This window comes from Galeopterus variegatus, unplaced genomic scaffold, assembly GCF_000696425.1.
Source record: "Galeopterus variegatus unplaced genomic scaffold, G_variegatus-3.0.2 Scaffold8497, whole genome shotgun sequence".
NCBI lineage: Eukaryota > Metazoa > Chordata > Mammalia > Dermoptera > Cynocephalidae > Galeopterus > Galeopterus variegatus.
The window spans coordinates 6,978-26,160 of record NW_007734608.1 but is presented as its reverse complement, the minus strand read 5'-3'; the positions used below and the strand labels follow the sequence as shown (position 1 = coordinate 26,160).

The window sequence follows — 19,183 nt, the reverse complement described above, 5'->3', positions numbered from 1 at the left end:
GGGCCGGTGACTCCCATCCTTTAGCCTCTGTGTTAAAAATTACTCTTACTCTCAATATCGGTTCTTAGGTTACTGTAACATTACCCACTCAGGTGGCTCTTGTCTGTGTGGTAATACAAATTATCAAGGGAAATTTACAACGATGAGACAGCACAAAGGAAACGTCCGATCTTGATTCTTTCTTCCTCTTTTTTTTATAGCTATAAATGCTATCTAACAAAGTCTGGATAATCCACCAGGAGTGAATTGCTTTTTAAAATTTTCTGAGGGTTTCCCCAAATTTATATCCATTATCAGCCAGAATTCGCACAACTGGCTTTCAAATAATCAGTAATAAATGGCGATGATTTCTTTTCTGCCAAAATGCAGTATGCAGAACTGGAGCTATGGAGACGACTAAATCTGTTAGTTGGTTTTTCTAGGTTCAAAAATGCAAAGGGATAATGGTAGGCCTGATGATACTTGGGCTAGGAAGAGACAGAAAACATTTAGGGTGGCAACATACTACCAGAAACATGTAGCTTCCTAAGGTAAAGAAATGCAGTGAAACAACATAATTCTAAAACCTTTGGAGTATCCTCCAAAAGCTCTGAATTTGGAAAGTCTTATTTAACCTCATGCAGTTCTGCCCTTTCTACTTCTCAGAATTGTAGAGATAATAAAATGATAAATGAATTTGAAAGCCCTTGAAAAGATTCTCAATCATTATACAAATTGTAGTATTAATATTATTTTTATTATTGTCATTCTTCTTAGATTATACTAGTCATGACAAATGAGGAAATACTCCAAATAATTTTTTGTCTGTATCGCAAACTGGAGTAGAGATTGTGGCATCGGTAGACTTCAGGGAAACAAGCATATCCTGAGCATCTACTATCCAAAAAGCACTTTGATAGGGTGACACAGAAATAAAACAGGTCCCCACATTTAATTGCTTACAGAATAGGGACTCAGCTTTGTCATGTGACTATTTTCTCATAGCCAGAGGCTTCATTTTGAAAGGGGTTCTGCCACATCAGTAAATTGGCACTTCATACCTACCATATAGGGAATAGCAGTGTGCTGGTAAACCAGAACTCCAAAAAGCCCTGATTTGTAGCATTTGACAATTTTTGTGGTGTAAATACTCCCACCTCAGTCAATATCAAGTTACCAGAATGAAGACCCTAAACACTAAGTCAGGAAGAGATGTGCACACTCTCACAAAATGGTACAAGCTGGCTGCAGCACACCCCGATTTGAACTCAAGTCATGGAAAGAAAAAGGGACTTCTGTGCTCTGTTGTCTCGCCCCCAGCAGGGCTGTAAACCAGGGACAACAGTCGTCCCCTTAGTCATCCATTCAAAACATTGACAGGTTTTGCTTTTTACTAGGAAGTCATATCTTTTGTTTAATTTAGATTTCTATACCCCGAATTATGAATTGAGTGGATAGAAGACATGATCATATCGTGTGTCACCTACCTCAGCAAGACCATATTTTATGTTTTTGTAATTTCAATGCTTTGCATACAGAATGTGCTAAAAAAAAATCTGTTGAACTGAACTAAACATAGTATTTAGAGAAAGATTAGGGTGTTATGCAATCTTCCTTTGTCACATATACCAAAATTTTTCTCTATCCAGAAAATCGTGTCTTCTATCCAATCCTGATTTCTAGTACTTCAATATTATACCATTTTCTACTATTTGTAAACACTGAATGTTCATCTACTCATTATTCTCTACATGTTTATTTACTCATTCAATATCTGTGTTTTCTTCAGAAGCTTGAAGATTGCTTTTAAAATATACTTTATTCTCATGTATTTATTCATTAATTCAACAAACATATATGGAACCTCTACTATGGGAATAGCATTGTGTTGGAGGTTTTAAAAATACAGGGATAAATAAGACAGTGTGTCAGCTGTAATTCCCTGGGATTTCTTGGCTCTGCCCTCTCCTGTGGGTTCGCTCCGTCTCCGTCCTGGTGGGCAGGAGAGATGCAGCAGGTCCACACATCATATTCACATGTGATGAGGTCCAGAGGAGGAAGGGAAATGAACCATTTTTGTTGTTGTTGTTGTTTTCTTCACAAGAAGGGAACTTCTCCTAGATGTCACCACAGACTTTTCCCTTGTAGTACTGGCCAGATTGCTACACACACTCTATTCCAAACTAGTCAGAGGCCAGAGCAATGTGATTACCAGGATTGGTGCCTAGACAAACCTCACGCAGAAGAATGATGTTAAGGGGTCAACTACAACAATCAGTAGAGGAACAGTGGGGAATTTCAGTGTCTGACACCTTCTCTTATGATTTCTCTACTCTCATCCATTTCACTGACCCTCTTCAATTGTGAAGCACCAAGTTTAATCTTGTCCCTGCAAAAAATTTAAGTCAGCTTGATCAATCCTGATTTAAGTTTTTCTAAATAAACGGATACATCTTGAGCTTCCTGATCCTTTCTTCTAGATCACTGTGATACCAAAATCTCAGGGGTGAGATTATTATACCCCCTCTTTTTCTGGCTAAAAACAAACTCTATCCCTAGCAGCTGTTACAAGCCCTTCCTAACAGAGGTTCCTTCTCGGATTCTCTGTGCCTGAGCAATGGAACAAACTGAAAATAAATTTTAATTCAAGAATATACTTATGCACCTGTGCCTTTTGAGTTTGGTGGTGGTCACAGAGCAAAAGTCATTGGCCATTTCCCTTTCAGTTTCCTAAAATAAACAACTAAATAGTAATTTCTAAGATGTTTATTTTGAGGAAATTGGAGTGACATTACTGATTAAATACAAGTTTGAAGGACTTTCACACTAACTGAAGGTCACGGGGGTGGGGAGCACCCCTGCATACATGTTTACTGCCGTGACCTCTCAGAGGGCAGCACATTCATTTTCACAAAGAAGAATGTGAAAGCCATGATGGTTTCTGGCATATTTATATCAGGACACTATAAAGTCATAACCCAAGCTAAGTTTTCATTTTGCATTTTCTGACTTAAACAGTGGAGCTACAGCGAGAACTTTTCTAACAAATCACTTCACAGCAAAGCTCATGTACACTGATTTGGCGTAGGCAGGGAACTCTTGGAGAGGGGGCTGGTCTCCTCAGAATGGTCAGTGAGAAAGAGCAGCAGAACTTAGCTCAGGCAAGCAGGCCTGGGCCCCAGTAATGAAAGAAGGTTACCAGGGAGAGTTCCAATAGTCACTCTATCTCCACTAAAGTGTATGTCAGCAAAGGGTGTCCCTGTTCATTAATACAGAAATAAACAGATAGATTAGTACAGGGATGAACAGTTTTAGTTTATCACTGGTTAGATCCTATTTGGATACATCCCAGAACTGTGATAAAATACACTGTGTTCTTTTTTTTTTTTCCTTTTTGTCTTTTTTGTGACCAGCAACGGATCGCAACCCTCAGTGTCGTGCCCGCACCGGACCGGGACCGGCAACGGGATCGCAACCCTCGGTGTCGCGCCCGCACCTCGCTCAGCCAGTCAGCGGCCAGTCTGTATGTGGGATCCGAACCCTCAGCAGGAGCGCCGCCGCGCTCCCAAGCGGCGCACTGTAGCAGTGCACCACCGGGCCGGCCCAAATACACTGTGTTCTAAAGGGCTCAAAGTATTAGTTGTCAGGAATTAAGCCATTATAAAAATGCAGACTAATTTTGCCATTATCATTGCATCAACTTGCAAATTGGAGGGGAAGAGAAACTACCCCCAAATTTTCTAATCTCAAATACTTATCAAAATAAGTATTCTAGGTAAATAAGGATAAACCTAATACTTTTAAAGGAAATGATTCACTGACATTAAAAACACTGGCATTGAGTCAGAAAATTAAATCATTTGTGATAGACTCAGAATCTACCCATACGTTGTAGGATTTTCACCATAACCTGAAATGCTTTGGATCTGACCTAGTTCTTTGCATCTAGTTTTCATGTAGTTCATATCAGGGATGTGCACTGAGCAGGTCTAATGCTAATGAGCACCAACTACAGGAAATATGTGATTTTTTTCATGCAAGCTGAGAGCATCAATTTAATCAATGGTTTGATTCACCATGGACTGATTTACCATTTGCTCACTCAGTCCCCTCTAAGAATCTCAAGTGAGAGTTGAATCATAACCCTTTGGCAGGAAAGCAGAATTAAGACGGTAGGCCAAATACCCTACATAAACCAGTCCCATAATTTTTGTAACAAGTAATATTACATCATCACATTATTAATTAATATTGTTACATTAATAACATATTATTAATAATGTTATTCTAATATAGCATATGTTATTAATATATAATAATTATTATTATATTGACAACATGTCAGGAACACGTGCCACCCTAGAGTTAATCCAAAGAGAGTTTAATCTACTAGAAACTTTATAGGAAAAATTTACTACAACATCAAAAAACAAGCAAGACTGATATTGTGGCTTAGTTCCTCTCTAGTGTTTTAGCTGAATCTTATTTATATCTACTTTCTTCTCTGTCAAATACCTATATTTCATATTTATGTCTATTTAATCCAAACATAAGCACTGAATCCTAAACTCATCGTTGTCATCCATCAGTAATTGGTTGGGAAGGGATAAGAGAAAATCAAATTAGGGATCCACAGTTTTCAACTCCTGTGGCTAGTAAGATTCATTATTCATGGTAACAATGGGTGGCCTCACAAGAGCCCTCCCCTTCTGCCCAGCATTAGTATATGTCCCAGGAATGCCTGTAAGTCAAGACCCACCTTAGGTGGCAAAAATAGAAATGCAGCCTCTATACTCAGGAAGCTCAGCATAGGAGAGAAATATGAATAGGGAAGAAAAGTCATATAGGTGTTTGAGTTTCACTTTGGTATGGGACAGGTAATTTCCTAGTGGCAGCTAAGTTTTTTGAAATTTCATACATGGTTTACACTTAGTCAAGTTTTACTTTCTGGTGTTTGTCAGGTTAATAGGAGCCTTTTTTTTTTTTTTTTGAGACCCGCTGTGAGCGCACTGGTCATCCCTATATAGGATCTGAACCCGCGGCGGGAGCGCTGCTGCGCTCCCAGCGCCACACTCCCCCCAGTGTGCCACGGGCTCGGCCCAATAGGAGCCTTTTAAGACAGGCATGGAGAGCTAGCAATTTTGTGGACGTGAATTCAGACTATTTCATGTAAAATATTGATTTTAACATTGTCTATTCCTTACAGGAGTTTAGATACGATCGCTTTACAGAAGATGGTAAGAAGAAAACCACCTTTTTCAAAGGAGAGAAAAAGCTGAAGTTTTACCTCATGCCATTTGGATTTGGAGCCAGCAAATGTCCGGGCCGATTTTTTGCAGTTACTGAAATAAAACAATTGTTGATTGTACTTTTAACATGTTTTGATTTAGAAATAGTTGACAATAAGCCTATAGCACTAAACTACAGCCGCTTACTGTTTGGTATTCAGTATCCAGATTCTGATGTTTTATTTAGGTACAAGATAAAATCTTAGAGAAGTTAAAAGGAAAGAAAAGAAATCTATCAAAACTAACCTAAATGTCATAAGCACAACTATTTGTTTTTAATTTCTGTGAATGTAATTGCTTTGTTTGTTTGTTTAAAAAGTGCCGATTTCTATTTGATCTGAGATCAGTTCATTTTGGACTCGGTCACAGACCCTATCATAAAATAAAACAGAATGATAGCATGGAAATGGACATCAAATTCAACTTATTGATAAGCTCAAAATAGCTTATTTTACTTTCTACCATTGCAATTTTCACTTGTTATAGTAAACGTACCTTTACAGCAATACTTGGCACTGTGGGATTTTTTTTAAGTAACTCAAATTCTTCTCTAATGTGAAGAACACACTGTATGTACTACTGAAAAATTGTGCTGGCAATGGACACCATCTAACAAATTTCAAATTCTCAAATGAGAGGAAAATTAAATTTCCATGAGCTACACTGGCTGAAAATGTTCCCTTCAAGTGTAATATCAATAATATCTATATTGCCAGTGTACGTTTGCATTAAATGAGTTTTGCAGTAGATTAAATGCTTCAACTTCACTTCAATATTTAATCATCCATAAATGATCTTTATTACTTTGTATACTATGGCTCAATGGAACAAAATTTCTTGTATTACATAAGACCTCTCATATTCAAGTTAGATACTGATAAGGTATAATACATAAGAAAACACAAAACCTATTATATATTCAGCAATTGCCCTAGACATTAGTATTAGGTTTATGATAGGAGACAATGTTGAAATCATTACAGCATCAATTGTAGTGTGTGGCTTTACTGTAAGCTATAAGAGCCACTGTTGCAGTTAACCCTTTCCTGAATGCTTCCACTTATATAAACAGAGAAGCTATATAGCAGTATTTGTTCTTGACAGTTCACCTTTTGGACTTGGAGTTTATTTCTGTTATTTTGAATTACAACATTATATGATGCAGTATAATTTTATATGACAGACACAGTGCAGCATTGTGTCAGTGATTCAAAGCCTTCTTATATCAGATTACCCCTTGACTGGCATATGACTTAAATCATGATGCAATTTACAAAGAGGCAAGGCAGGCAATAAAGCCCAGTTAATTCATGTTGCATTAATTGGAACTTCTAATATTCCAGAAATTTGCTATGGTGTTTTTAATTGATTTTCAAACTAACATTATAAAGTACTTATGATACCCAATAAGTAAATAAGATATTCTAGCATTTATTTTCTCCTTCCTGAAGTACATGCTCCGAATGTTCCTTTAGCGAAGGTCTGCTGGTGTAATTTCTGATTTTGCTTGATTGAGGATGTCTTTATTTTTGCCCTCATTCTTGAAGGATGGTTTTGCTGGAGCACAAGGCTAGGTTGGCAGTAATTTCCTCACACCACTTTGAAGATATCATGTGTTATTAATGCTGCCATCCTTGTTATTCAGAGGTTTGCCATTAGTCAATTTGATTACTCAGCAGGTAGTCTGCCTCTTCTCTCTGGCTACGTTAACACGTTCTCTTTGTCTTTGATGTTCTTAGTTTCTGTTTATCATCTTGCCTGTCAAGCTGCTTCATGAGTCTGAGAATGGGTGTCTTTCATCAATGGAATATTCTTAGTCATTCTCTCTTTGAGTGTTACCTCTCTCAGACTCTGTGTTAGATCTTCTCACTCTGCACTCCATGCTGTTTGACCTTTTCTCCCCATATTTTTCTGTTTCCAACTTACATTCCAGGTAATTTCTTTAGATGTCTTTTCAGTTTCTTCTTCATGCAGTTTATCTTATCTATTCTTTAACTCATCTATTGCATTTGTTTCTTCCATTATTTTTATTTTAACTTTCATTCTCCCTAAGATGTTCTAAATTTGTTATGTTCCACCCTCAGATCAGACTACTCTCTCCCTTCTGTGGGGTCTTCATGATTGATTTTGAATCAGGGTGCTAGCCTCCAGCCTGTCAGCCTTCATTCAGGTTTTTCCATTCCACTGAGTTTGCTGAGTTCAGTGGTTACATTTCTCAGTTTCCCTGGTCATTTTTGATAATATGCTGTTTCTTCATCATACCCTTGATATCCTCTTTCATTTCTTTAACTGTATTAAGCAAACATATTTTATATTTTCTATCTAATATTCCCAAATCACTGGTGTTTTGTGGGTCTGATTTTGTAGTTTATTTTGCCTTTAACTTTTGCCTGGAATGGCTTGTTCACTGAAATCATGTTCCTTGGAATTTTATCTCTGGAAAATGTTTTAGACCTGGGTTTAAAGTTCTTTCCCCCAGAGAGAATTTGTGTTTGCTTTTGTCTGACTACTGATGCTACTATTAAATTCAGATCACTTTAAATTTTCTGCTTGAATATTAGAGAGGAGGGAGGGGACGCTACATAGGTATTGTGGGTTCTGTTCCTAAATCAGGTAGAATGGAATCCTATGAATAGACAGGAGAGGTTTTCTGGGGTTTTTGTTTGTTCGTTTGATTCACCCAAAGCCAAGGTTCAGACCGGCAAGTATACCTACAGTCTTGCTCTGTGAAGCAAAGTTTCTTTCCAGTTCACCTACCAAATATGTTGGCTCTACAAGTTCTTGGCTTTATGCATTAGAAGTGTGTACAGGAACTTACAATAGAAAGCAAGAATAAGTAAAATGGTTGAGAAATGATTATATAAAAGGAATGGGCAGTAGAACTAAAACAAAACAAGAGAGTCTTATGACAGATTTAAATCTAGTAACTAAAGAGTGTTTATGAACAGAAAAAAAATGTCACGGATTAATAAGTTAAAAGACATGGATTCTAGGTGTGACAGAATTGGTTATTTATCATCAATGAGTCACTTTGCCTTTCAATGCTTTAGTGTCTTCATTTGCAAAATAAAAATAATATGGCCTTTTTGACATCAGGGCTCATTACAAGGATTAAACACAGTAATGTATGAACTTATTTTGAAAAGTATAATGCGGTATACAAATGCAAAGGGTAACAGAGATATTTGAACAATGCTGTGCCTTTAAAAAATCGTTCTTATATATTTGTTAAGGGGAATAACTTTTTATAGTCATTAGTTAAGTCATTATTCATTATTCAACCAAACATTTATTGAGCACTTCCTATATTCTTGATACAATGTGATGCACTAGGTCACCCTTCCCCTTTAAGAACACAATTTATTTGAGAAAACAACACACACACACACACAACTAATTTATTATAAATGTAGTTGCAAGTAATAAGTTCATCTCTTTAAAACTATTCTAAAATTCTGATTTATCACTAGTACTAACTAGCCTTCCATCAATCATTCCAAAGCAGCATTTCATAATGAGAAATCACTGTCTATACTTATGCACAATAAAAACATGTACAACAGGTATTGTGATAATATGATAAAAATAACCAAAACAAAATGCAGTTACTGAGGCTCCAGAAGTTTTTCAAAACTGTGTTGTATATTGTGAAAACCCATCTTTTAACTTTTACAGATTCACCTAAATTTCAAATTAAAGGAAATAAATAATTTATACTCAATATACTGTTTTACATCAACAACCCACAGTAATGAAGCATTCAATTAGCAGAAACTAAAGCCCTAAAGGAATTAAGAAAAAAGCTATTTATCACTAAACAAGGCATTCTGATATGCAACCTATATGGGAACTTTTATCTGCCATGTTTTGGTTTCCCTGGCACACTTCATTATCTCATTTCCGTTTATCATTAAGTTTTGGATCACAAATCTAAAGCAAAGGAACTTCCATACTCAAAATCTACACGGTTACTTGTGCTTATTTTATCATAAAAAATAATATGGCTAATATTTTCTGTAAGCATTTTCTAGATTAAGAGTGGAATCTTAAAATGCTTCAAAGACCAAAGCACAAAATTCATCTAAGTTTTGATCTTAGTACAAAAGAATGGCAATAATTGTGTAAACAAGAGTTACATGCCACTACAATGTGTACTTTTTTAACCTATTAAATTCACCAATATTGCAAACTATTATTTACTTGCACTGCATTATTAGGTATTCATATTCACATACTCAATTAAGAAAAAGTTAGCAAGCCAAGATTACATTCCCTGTAGCATTATTTTAAATTATAATGAGCGATCACATAAAACTCTCTTGCATTTATCTAAAGCAATTACTACTTATTCTACTTCAGTGTTAATGTAAATCAGTAGTCATTGATGTTTGAACTTTTTAGCTTAAATGTTTATTTTGGTGATAGTGCTTTCTAGAGTAAAATAAACTTAATTTATAAAAAATTCAACTGCACAATTTTAAGTGGGTGATAATTTGCCAATACTTATGTTTTAAAATATTTGGTAGAGAGAAAAGTGCTGTATGTTATAAATGTTGTCTGGAATTATTTTTTCCATATTATCTTTTGATTTTAAAATGGCATATATGTGGATTTTTGAGGAAGCAAGTTTTAAAAAGATGTTAGATAAAAATGCAAATATTTCGCAAATCTAATATTTAGTGTTCTTTTATTTACAACAAAACTGCAATAAATGAACTTTTAAAGCACAGATGAGTGATTATGTCTCCTTATTTCCTTGCTCGGAACACGTTGGGTGACAGAAGATTTGATTCCAAAAAGCAAATTATTTGGAAAACAATTTTGCTGTCTGAATTCTCTTACATCCTTCTCTCTCTCTACCCACCCTCCCGCATATACATATATTCTTATTTTCTGATGCTCTCCCTAAAAGTGCATAAATTGTTATATTCAAAGTATTTTTCAATATATTTTAATATAGTTATTTGTGTGGAAAAATAAAAACAGATCCAAGAAATATCACTGAGTTCTTTAATATTTATTTTAAGCAGGCTAACCTTACTAGGATACAATTCTTAAAAATTACTACTATTCTGTGGAGAGATGTATAAGAACAAGAAATGGGAGAGAGATCTCATTAGATGTGGTCTTTGTCTTCTGCAGATCTCCTCACTTTACCACAAATAATGAATAAAGTTGAGTAATATTTAGACAGTGTTCTATTTATTCATAAATTGAAATACAAACTGTAAATAAAGCATGTAATACAGAATGCTGCTGATGAAATGAAATGTGGCTCCTTCAGTGGCTGCACATACAGTATTTCACTGGGACACTTGGCTTTTCTAAGAAACACTCGTGTGAGTTATTCATGTTTTACAGGAACTTGCCTTAGACTCTGTTAGAAGTCTATTGGTCTATTAGAAGGTGCTCCTAACCTCTGTTAGAAGGTGGTCCTGTCCATTTGAACTAGTCAGTTCAGTATTGTTTTTTTTACCAACTAGGGTAAATTATGTCATTAAATGGGAATCTGTGAAATAATTATCTTTGCTTTCAGTCTCATTCTATGAAAGCACTTATTGAGTAAATAAAATTTTGTAGAACTTTCTGGAATTAGCCATCATCATGTGAGTAATAATGTGCATTTTCTATTTAGAATAGAGCTCAATAAAAAAATACTCAAAGGTTATGCTGGATTTTTTTAAAAGTGTTTGGTATTATTTATTGTTAATTATTTAAAATATAGTTATGTTCTCAAGTTCTAAATGTCTTGGCTTTTATAAGAAGAGACATGATATATTTCAGACTACACAGAAAGTAAATGTTTGGAGATAGAATCATGAAGCATTTTATTTCCCTTAGAGCAATTTGTGCTTATAGGAGAAACTAGAGGAATAGAAATAGTAAGTAAAGGTATTACTATCTAATGATTCATGGTTGAGTCAAACTTAAACATTTATAAATATGAAGCATGTATTAGTTAAAGATTTTTATTTGCTTGCAAGAGAACATTTACTTTACGTAGCTTTTATTTATAAAAACTAGCCATTGTAGTTAACATAAAATATATGTCATTATTACCTGACACAACCCAAACTTTTTAATAAATGTCTTCATTTTTTATTTTCAAATTAGTGTTTAAATGAAATGTACCTCAATTCCATAATTCTTGGAACTAACGTGTATCTTTAAAGTTTCATACATGCCTTTGTTTTTTACTTTAAGTGTAATGGTGTATTTTTTAAAGCATTTGAAATCACTTTTGAATTTTATATTAAGCTAAATCTGTACATGTAGTAGTACTTCCTCCATGTTGTACAGTTGAATACTGGTTTTTTTAAACTTTTTATTTCAAACTCATTTTATTCTACAGAAAGTTTACAGAAATAGTTTTCATTCTTCAAGAAGGAACTACTCAGATTAAACAATGCTTACAAACCAACTATGGAGTGGTCCTAGGACTTAACCAGTTGAAGATTAGTTAATCCTTGACCTTTGGGGATGATAATTCACAGCAAACACTCTATGGCACAATGTACTGTAAATAACAACTAAGTAGCAGAAATCCCTTGAGTTCTTTTGCTACCCAGATCGTCCAGAGTCCAAATAATTGCTTTGTTTTATAAAAAAATAATTTTCTAAATTTTTAAAAGAACTCCTTCAGTAATTACAGATTTTACTTAATTTTACTCTTGAGAAATCTACACTTAAAAGAAATGTATGCCTGATACTTCTCCAAAAGGTTATTTAGACCTAGGTATTAACTGCCCCTGCAAATGCCTGATATGTCAGGCATTTAATGGATAGATGTTCTTTCCTCCTTCGTGGTTCTTCATATTTCTGTGGAGGCTACTTAGGAAAACTATTTCCTTTCATGAAAGCCTCAGAGGGAGGGCAGGGACTCAGCCTGACATCTGCCTTCTGATCATAGTACTGTAGAGAGAAACTGTATATAATAAGTGTAGTTGTACTTACTTGAATAAACAATGCATTATTTAATGTTTTAACGAGTTAGGTATATAATCTGAGTGTCTCTCACAATAAGATGTTTTTGTCTTTTTTCAAAAAGTAGATAAGGATATTTAATAGAAAAAATCCTTGCACCAAGTTCTTCAGTAAATACCAGAGCACTATAAGTGTATAAAATGAGGTTAGGCCATGAAGCATTTTTATGTTTAAATCTAAATTCTCATCTCTAAACACCCCTATTAGCATAGCAGATTTGAGTTGCAACCATCCTCCTAATAAAAAATGAAATCTTTAAGACTGAGAAACATTTGTAAATAATGGATCCTTTAAATATCCCTGAACTTTATTCTTAAACTTATAAGGAGAAATAATAATTGCTTTATATAGCCACTGATACCATTTTAGCATTTGATGAAGATGTTAATTTATGGTTGGTTAGCACTTTATGGCTATCATTAGTTTTTCAGTTTGGTCCACATTAGAAATCTATTTTTCTTTTTTATTTTAATCTGAGACAATTATATGAAGATATGGTTATGTTTTATCTAAAATGTATCATTCTACTATAGCATTTCAAATTATTCACAGATCATAGTTCTTATATGTCCATATATGAATTTAAAAATACAGCAATAAAATGCTTGAAACAGACCATAAATTTGCTACATATTTTATTGCATCTCTGAATCAGGTTGAGAAGACAAGGGCAACTATGGTCTTTGGGAAAGAATTAACTCTTTCCCAAGCTGAGAAGGAGAATGATATCACATTGTGCATAATTAAAACTAACTTTCCATCAAAGCATCCTGGTGACTTGTAAGATAGGCTTGTCCATCATATATGTAGCAAGGACGGGGGTGGGGGAAAGCAGGTAACTGCAAAATCCTCTTTCCCATTAAAGTCTATCCTTCCTTGTCCAGTCATTTCTCTTCCAGAGTTCTTTAATTTGTGTTTCTATATTACCTGAATTAGAGGGAGGGAACTGGAGAAGGGAAAGTCTCTCTCTCTCTCTCTCTCTCTCTCTCTCACACACACACACACACACACACACACACACACACACACACACACACACACACACACACACACACACACGGTACCTGATAGTTTTTCAATAGTCCAGACAAGTCTCCTGGATTGTGTTAAGAGGAGTAATATAGAAAAACTGGTAGAATTTAACCCAAATCAAATCTCAGGGAAGACAAGCAGAGTTTCGCTGCCGTGTGAGGAAGCGAGCAGCTTTTGGGGGGTTAAACCTGTGGCGCTGTCGCCAATTTCTGGCACGGCTGCGGAGTACCCCTTACAAGGCTGACAGCTACGCATGAACTCACACGCCCGCGGGGGTGCAGAGGACAACCCGTTCCTAGTGCCACGCACGAAAGAGTTTGACGCAAAGCCCCTGAAGTTCTCTTTTTGTCCCAAGGAACTTGGAGGTTCGATGGCAATTGCGCCCGCGAGAGGGGCCCGGAAGGACGGTCAAGGGACCGCCCCGGGAGAGGGTGTGCTCTGCGGCTGCGGATCCCGAGTCCCTCCCGGAGCGCAGCGCGAGCAGAACAGCGCAGTGGGAGCGAGCGTTGGGGACATCGTTGGGTTTGTCTGCAAGCCGGGCCTGGTGCACCTGCTGGAAGGCCGCCTCCTCCGTCCTCCCGCCCTCCCAGGTCCCCAGCACAGGCACGTGCCCAGGCCCTGGAGCGGAGCGGGCTCCCGGTCACCCCGCCTCGCCTACAGAACCTTGGTTCTAGGAAACACAGCAGGCGACGAGATGAGCGGGAGCTGTGGCCGGGCGAAAGACTCTCGCCCTGACAGTTGTTTCTACTCGCAAACTCAAGTTACTGGCTCCTGGTTCTCCCTCCTGTTTCCCTCCTATCTGCTGTGCCTACCGTTTGATTTAAAAGGCCGAGTTTAAATCAACTTGCATTCCATTGGCTTGGCAAATTTAGGGGCATTCGAGTTATAAATGCCAATGCAGAACGCGCAGGAGACGGGCTCATTTATTTTATCCACACAACAAAAAATGTTAATTGATGTAAAGTTGCTTGGCACGTGGATAATTTAGTCTGGCCTGCATTTTAATTAAAAGCAAACTTATTTATGTTTCTGGTGTTTAGGTTTTGCAATTTAATTTTGCTTAGAGGCATCGTTGTGTAGTTGACCACCCCAACACTCTCCCCCCACCGCCACTTCACCATCTGAATCACATTTTCATGAAAGGTTTGACGAAGGCGCCTCGCCTGACCAGGAGCGAGGGCGTTCCCTGAGCCACTTTCGGGGCTCCCCGGGCTCCCTCGCTCTGCCCGGAAGAGCCGCCACAATGTGCTGCGAGCGGGCAAGTGAACTCTCATCACTATTTTTCAAAGTCTGGGAAGTGTATTATCCTTTCTTCTAGTGGTAATTAGTTACCATAGCATCTAATACGTAAATGTGCCCAGAGCACACCATTAACAGTTAAACGGAGGATTCAATTTAACACATGATTATATCTTTCATAAGTCATTACATTGGAAAAGTCAATGCCACTCATACTGGAGCCATCACAGGGTCGGGGACAGGTAGAAAGGTTCGGTTCCTGGGTCCGAGGCCAAGAGTGTGTGGAGGAGGGAATTCTGCGAGCCTCGGCCCTCCCAGGTGTACTGTTGCTGTAAGGATGGGTGGTGGGTGAGACAGGAGGGAGAAATTAAGCGTTAACCGAGGGCCTTGGCGGCGCTGGACAGCTGCGGAGAGTGGAGAGCGCCCTGCAGACCGCGCGCACACGCACACGCAGGCACCACGGAGAGAAAAGCAGGGGTAACTGGAGAACTCTTTGAAGAAGATCATTTGCTGGTCCTGTAGACGCTTCTGCTGGTGCCAAGTGTCAAGCTGGCGATGGGACCTAAGTAGGAATTAAAAGCCAAGTGGGATTGTGGATCGTTGCTTGGCCTCATCTACCCATTCTCAGCTCCCCAAGGAACACGAGCAGCGGGATCAGACCTGGGAGGCGCTGTGGGTGCCGGAGTGGTGCCCAGATACCTTGGCACATGCCACAGTTTAACGGGCCACGCCGTCTGCTCTGGGCCAAGAGCACTTGGGCAAGCCACATTGATGCCGATGGTGCCATCACCCAGTCCTGACGTGGGTGCCCCATGTTGGACGGACCTTTGGGGCTCAGTGGTCTGTGGGCCAGCTCTCCAGAGTAGGTCGAAATTCAGGGCTCAAACCTCAGAAGGAAAGTGGCCCCAGGGATTTGTCAGGGGAAGAACTGTCTCCCCAACCACCAGTTTTCTTCTCTAAAAGCTTCTCCTGAAGAAACTTTGGAAAGTTTGGAGTTAGGTCAGGGAGGACCCCCTAAGTAAATCACACAAAACTCCTCTCCTGTTCCTTTCAGATGTCCCTCATTTATTCTTAGAACCAACCAAGGCTGGCCAACTTCTGGGTTTGGAAAGAGGGTTTTTTTTTTTTTTTTGTCTGAAATTATCAAAATGAAAATAATTATTAACCCTGATACTTTAAATAATTGTACCAATTGCTCTGACATTTCAATTTATTCTCAAGATCACCCATTCTCATCCCCACCCCCACACATTTCAAGTCTCTTTCAGCTCTAAGACTGGAGTGATTAAAGAGGGAAAGGATGCTGAGCATTTATTTTTTCCCAGAAGTTCAAGATTTGTTATTCTGTACAATTTCTAATAATAGTTGAATAGAACAGAGGTTGCAGAGGGAGTATTTCAAGCAAGCCTTCTTAATAATGAGAAATATTAAGCAGTAAATCTTGCAGCAAATGTGTCCCCTACAATGTTAATATGCAAAGGGGGGGGGAGGAATCTGACTGGTGGTGGCTGTGGTTAATTCCTAATCAGAATGATGGACAGCAGGGCCAGAACAATACAAACTAATGGCTGTGTTGCTGATCACTTTACCCCTTGATTAAAGACACCCAATTATGGAGCAGAACAGTGTCGTAATTATGTTTCTTAATCACATCCAGGAGGTTTAATTGCCTTAACGATGTGTTTCATTAAATGAATTTAGGTATTATAGTCGACAGTTTTCATACACAGTTGTTTTCAAATTAACATAATATTAGACATCGTCATGGAAATTGTTTTAATAATCATAATTAGACGCACCCAGGCTTTGTCTGGTAAATGCTGAGAGACGGGTCTCCTTCCGCCTGGGGGCTGCCCTGGTCTCTTCTCTCTCTCTACCCCCACTCCTAGTCTGGGAGGGCTGCAGCTTCAAGGCCCTTTGCTGTTATGTTTTCTGAAAAGTTACAGGTTCTGATTAATCTTTTTTGATGGCAAGTTGAGCAGAAAATATCCTCCCACACCCCCCACTAAGTTTGATGGCATTTAGGGATATTTTTATGAGCTGGGGCTATATAGACAAACACACATTTAGCATACTGGGTATAGAGGAAATACTATGACTTCACCACTACCACCACCATCTCCACAACCTCCACATGGTGAAAATCACACCTTCCATATACAAGGGCAATATAAAGGTCCAAATACAAGTCTATACAGTCATTCTTTAATAGAATCAATGCCCAAACCAATCCAAACATAGTCACTAAAAATCTCATAAACAAGCAACACTGGTAAGTTCTGAAAATCTCTGTGGACATTGTTTATGCTTATATAATTCAACCTAGTTGATTGTTTTGTCACAAAAAGGTGAAAAGCCACAATAAAATCAGTGCTCAGAGAATCCAAATCCATCTCTTTTTTCTTGGCCTTCAGGCATTTGGAGGTAGAAATTTTGATTAAAAACTGCTTAAGAAACTTTACCCTCTTTGATGGGCCCTGGCATGGTTAACAGTGTCATACAAGTGAGAAAAGAATTTTAGGGAAAGTATGGCTTTCAACATTCATGCCAGTAGCCAGGACCTGTGGACCTCTTCTGGGTCTCACCACTAAGCCTGTTCATCTCTCCTTCTAGAGCCAGGCCCAGCCATCGTCCTTTCAACAAGTAAACTAGTGAACTAGGGCTGCACCTAATTGTGCATTCCTGCCAAGACTTTAATTCTACCTTTTCTGAAACTCCTTTCTTTTGTGTTACCTTTCAAGCAAAGAGTAACAGAAGAGAGGTGACTGCTCCTTCCACAAAGCACAGCATAATAAAATGTTTGATCAAAATATTTTAATAAAGATTCTTTCTGACATAGATACACATACAAATGGTCATACATAGCTGTCATAGTCTGATTGACCTATTTAATATATATATCATTCTTTACACATCCAAAACCCGCCAACAGATCCATCACAGCTCCCAACTCACCATCCAACCTGACAAACTGAGTTTGTATTATCTGCAAGGAGTAGAAAGTAGCAGGATTTCATTTTTAGAAAAGGTTTTCTTGATTTTCATAGGATGGAAAGGCAGGCAAACAGCCATGCAAACTAAAACTGAAAGCTCACTTTGGGTAAATAGCTTCTTGCTCTTCCTTAGTTTTATTTATTTTTAATTTTTTTTTTTAGAAAAATAACAAAGAATTTCACACCATAGGCAAATCAAACCAGTCTTATAACTTAAATAATTCTCCACCGTTAAAATAACTTATATATGTACATATATATCAAAAGCAATAAAATTAGACCTTTTTGAAATGCACAGCACAGCCTGGAAAAATATTTGCTTAGCATGTTCTTGGTTATAGGATCTATTGCTGTGATGTTTTTCCCTTTTGGAATGCAAAGGAGTCCCCTTTCAAAAAAGAGATCAATTCATTCATCAATTAAGAATACACCTTTCCTGTAATTTTTGGACTGAAGCAATTTATTAAAGCTCAATTTAAATACAGGGATGATGCAACTGAAAATATCCAGGTGATCTTTCATAAAACTAAGCAGCTCAGATACATCAATGTTTCTCTTCATACTTGTTGGCAAATAAACCTTTAAACACTTGGCACACAGTATAAGTTAATCTATAAAACAGAATTTTAGAGGCATTAAAAAAATCTGCACATGAGACCCATGACCTTAACACATGATAAATACTGTTGATGTGAAAGTGTCGTTGAAGAATAGCAAATAAATAGCATGAATTGTTAATACATCATTGCAGAGTAGAAAGTAACAAGGTGCACATATATATTTTTAAATGCAATTCTTTCAGCCACAGTCAGTTTTTTATATCACTCTCGCCAAAACTTTGAGCATCTTCACAGGTTTAAAGTTCAGAGACAATAAAAAATACAAGTCTTTCATAGCAACATGTCTCTCTCTCTTTCTCTCTGGGTCCCCCCACCCCCCTTAAGTCTACATTTCAAGTTTTTCTCCTGGCTCAGAATCAAAATTTATTTTCAAGTGCCCTTTCTGATTTGTCTGAATGAATATTCCGTCCCGCATGCCACCCAACCCGGACTCCTCCTCTCACCCTCAGCACTGGCCAAATTCACAATTATTAGTAGGATTAGTATTTTGCCATCAGTACTTTCCACGCTCAATAACCGAGCACTACTTCTCAACTCATTTTTCACCTTTAAGAAAGACTCCGCTTCCTTGCGGTCTAGGCTGCCACCAAAGTTGCCACTTTTCCTAGAAAAAAAGACATCCATACTCCATCCCAGCTCCACCTCCCACCTCCCTCCCTCCCCACCCCGAAGACCGAGATTCTGGGGATGTCAAGGCTAAAAGTCCCGTTTGTCTCTGATACTTCTCCTCAGTTCTTGCCTCTGCTTTGTTTGCAAGTGTTTCACAAGTACGAGAAGACCAAAATAAAGGGGTGGGGAGCAGCTTTTCGCTTTCCTCTAGCTTTCGGGTCGGTCTTGTGTTTTCCGGGGGTGTGTTTAAGGCTTCTCCGTGCACTGTTTGCAGAGGCTGGAGGAGACGCTGTTGAACAGGGCGCACTTCTCCGGACAGGAGGCGGCCGGGGGCAGGCCGGCGCTGAAGGGGTAGCCGGCCGCCTGCTCGTAGGCGCCGAGCGCTGGGTGCAGGGCAGCCGCCGCCGCCGCCGCCGAGCTGGGTAGGGAGGCGGCCGAG

At 38.1% G+C, this 19,183-nt stretch overlaps 1 protein-coding gene across 1 annotated transcript in view; it reads left to right on the top strand.

Moving 5' to 3' along the window:
- Positions 1-9,996, top strand: part of LOC103608506 (25-hydroxycholesterol 7-alpha-hydroxylase) — a 48,540-nt gene extending 38,544 nt beyond the window's left edge. The window contains exon 7 of the mRNA XM_008592936.1: positions 5,186-9,996. Within this exon, the coding sequence (XP_008591158.1) occupies positions 5,186-5,473 (288 nt within the window). The 3' untranslated portion in view covers positions 5,474-9,996. The remainder of the gene's footprint in view (positions 1-5,185) is intronic.
- The last annotated feature ends 9,187 nt before the right edge of the window (positions 9,997-19,183 follow it).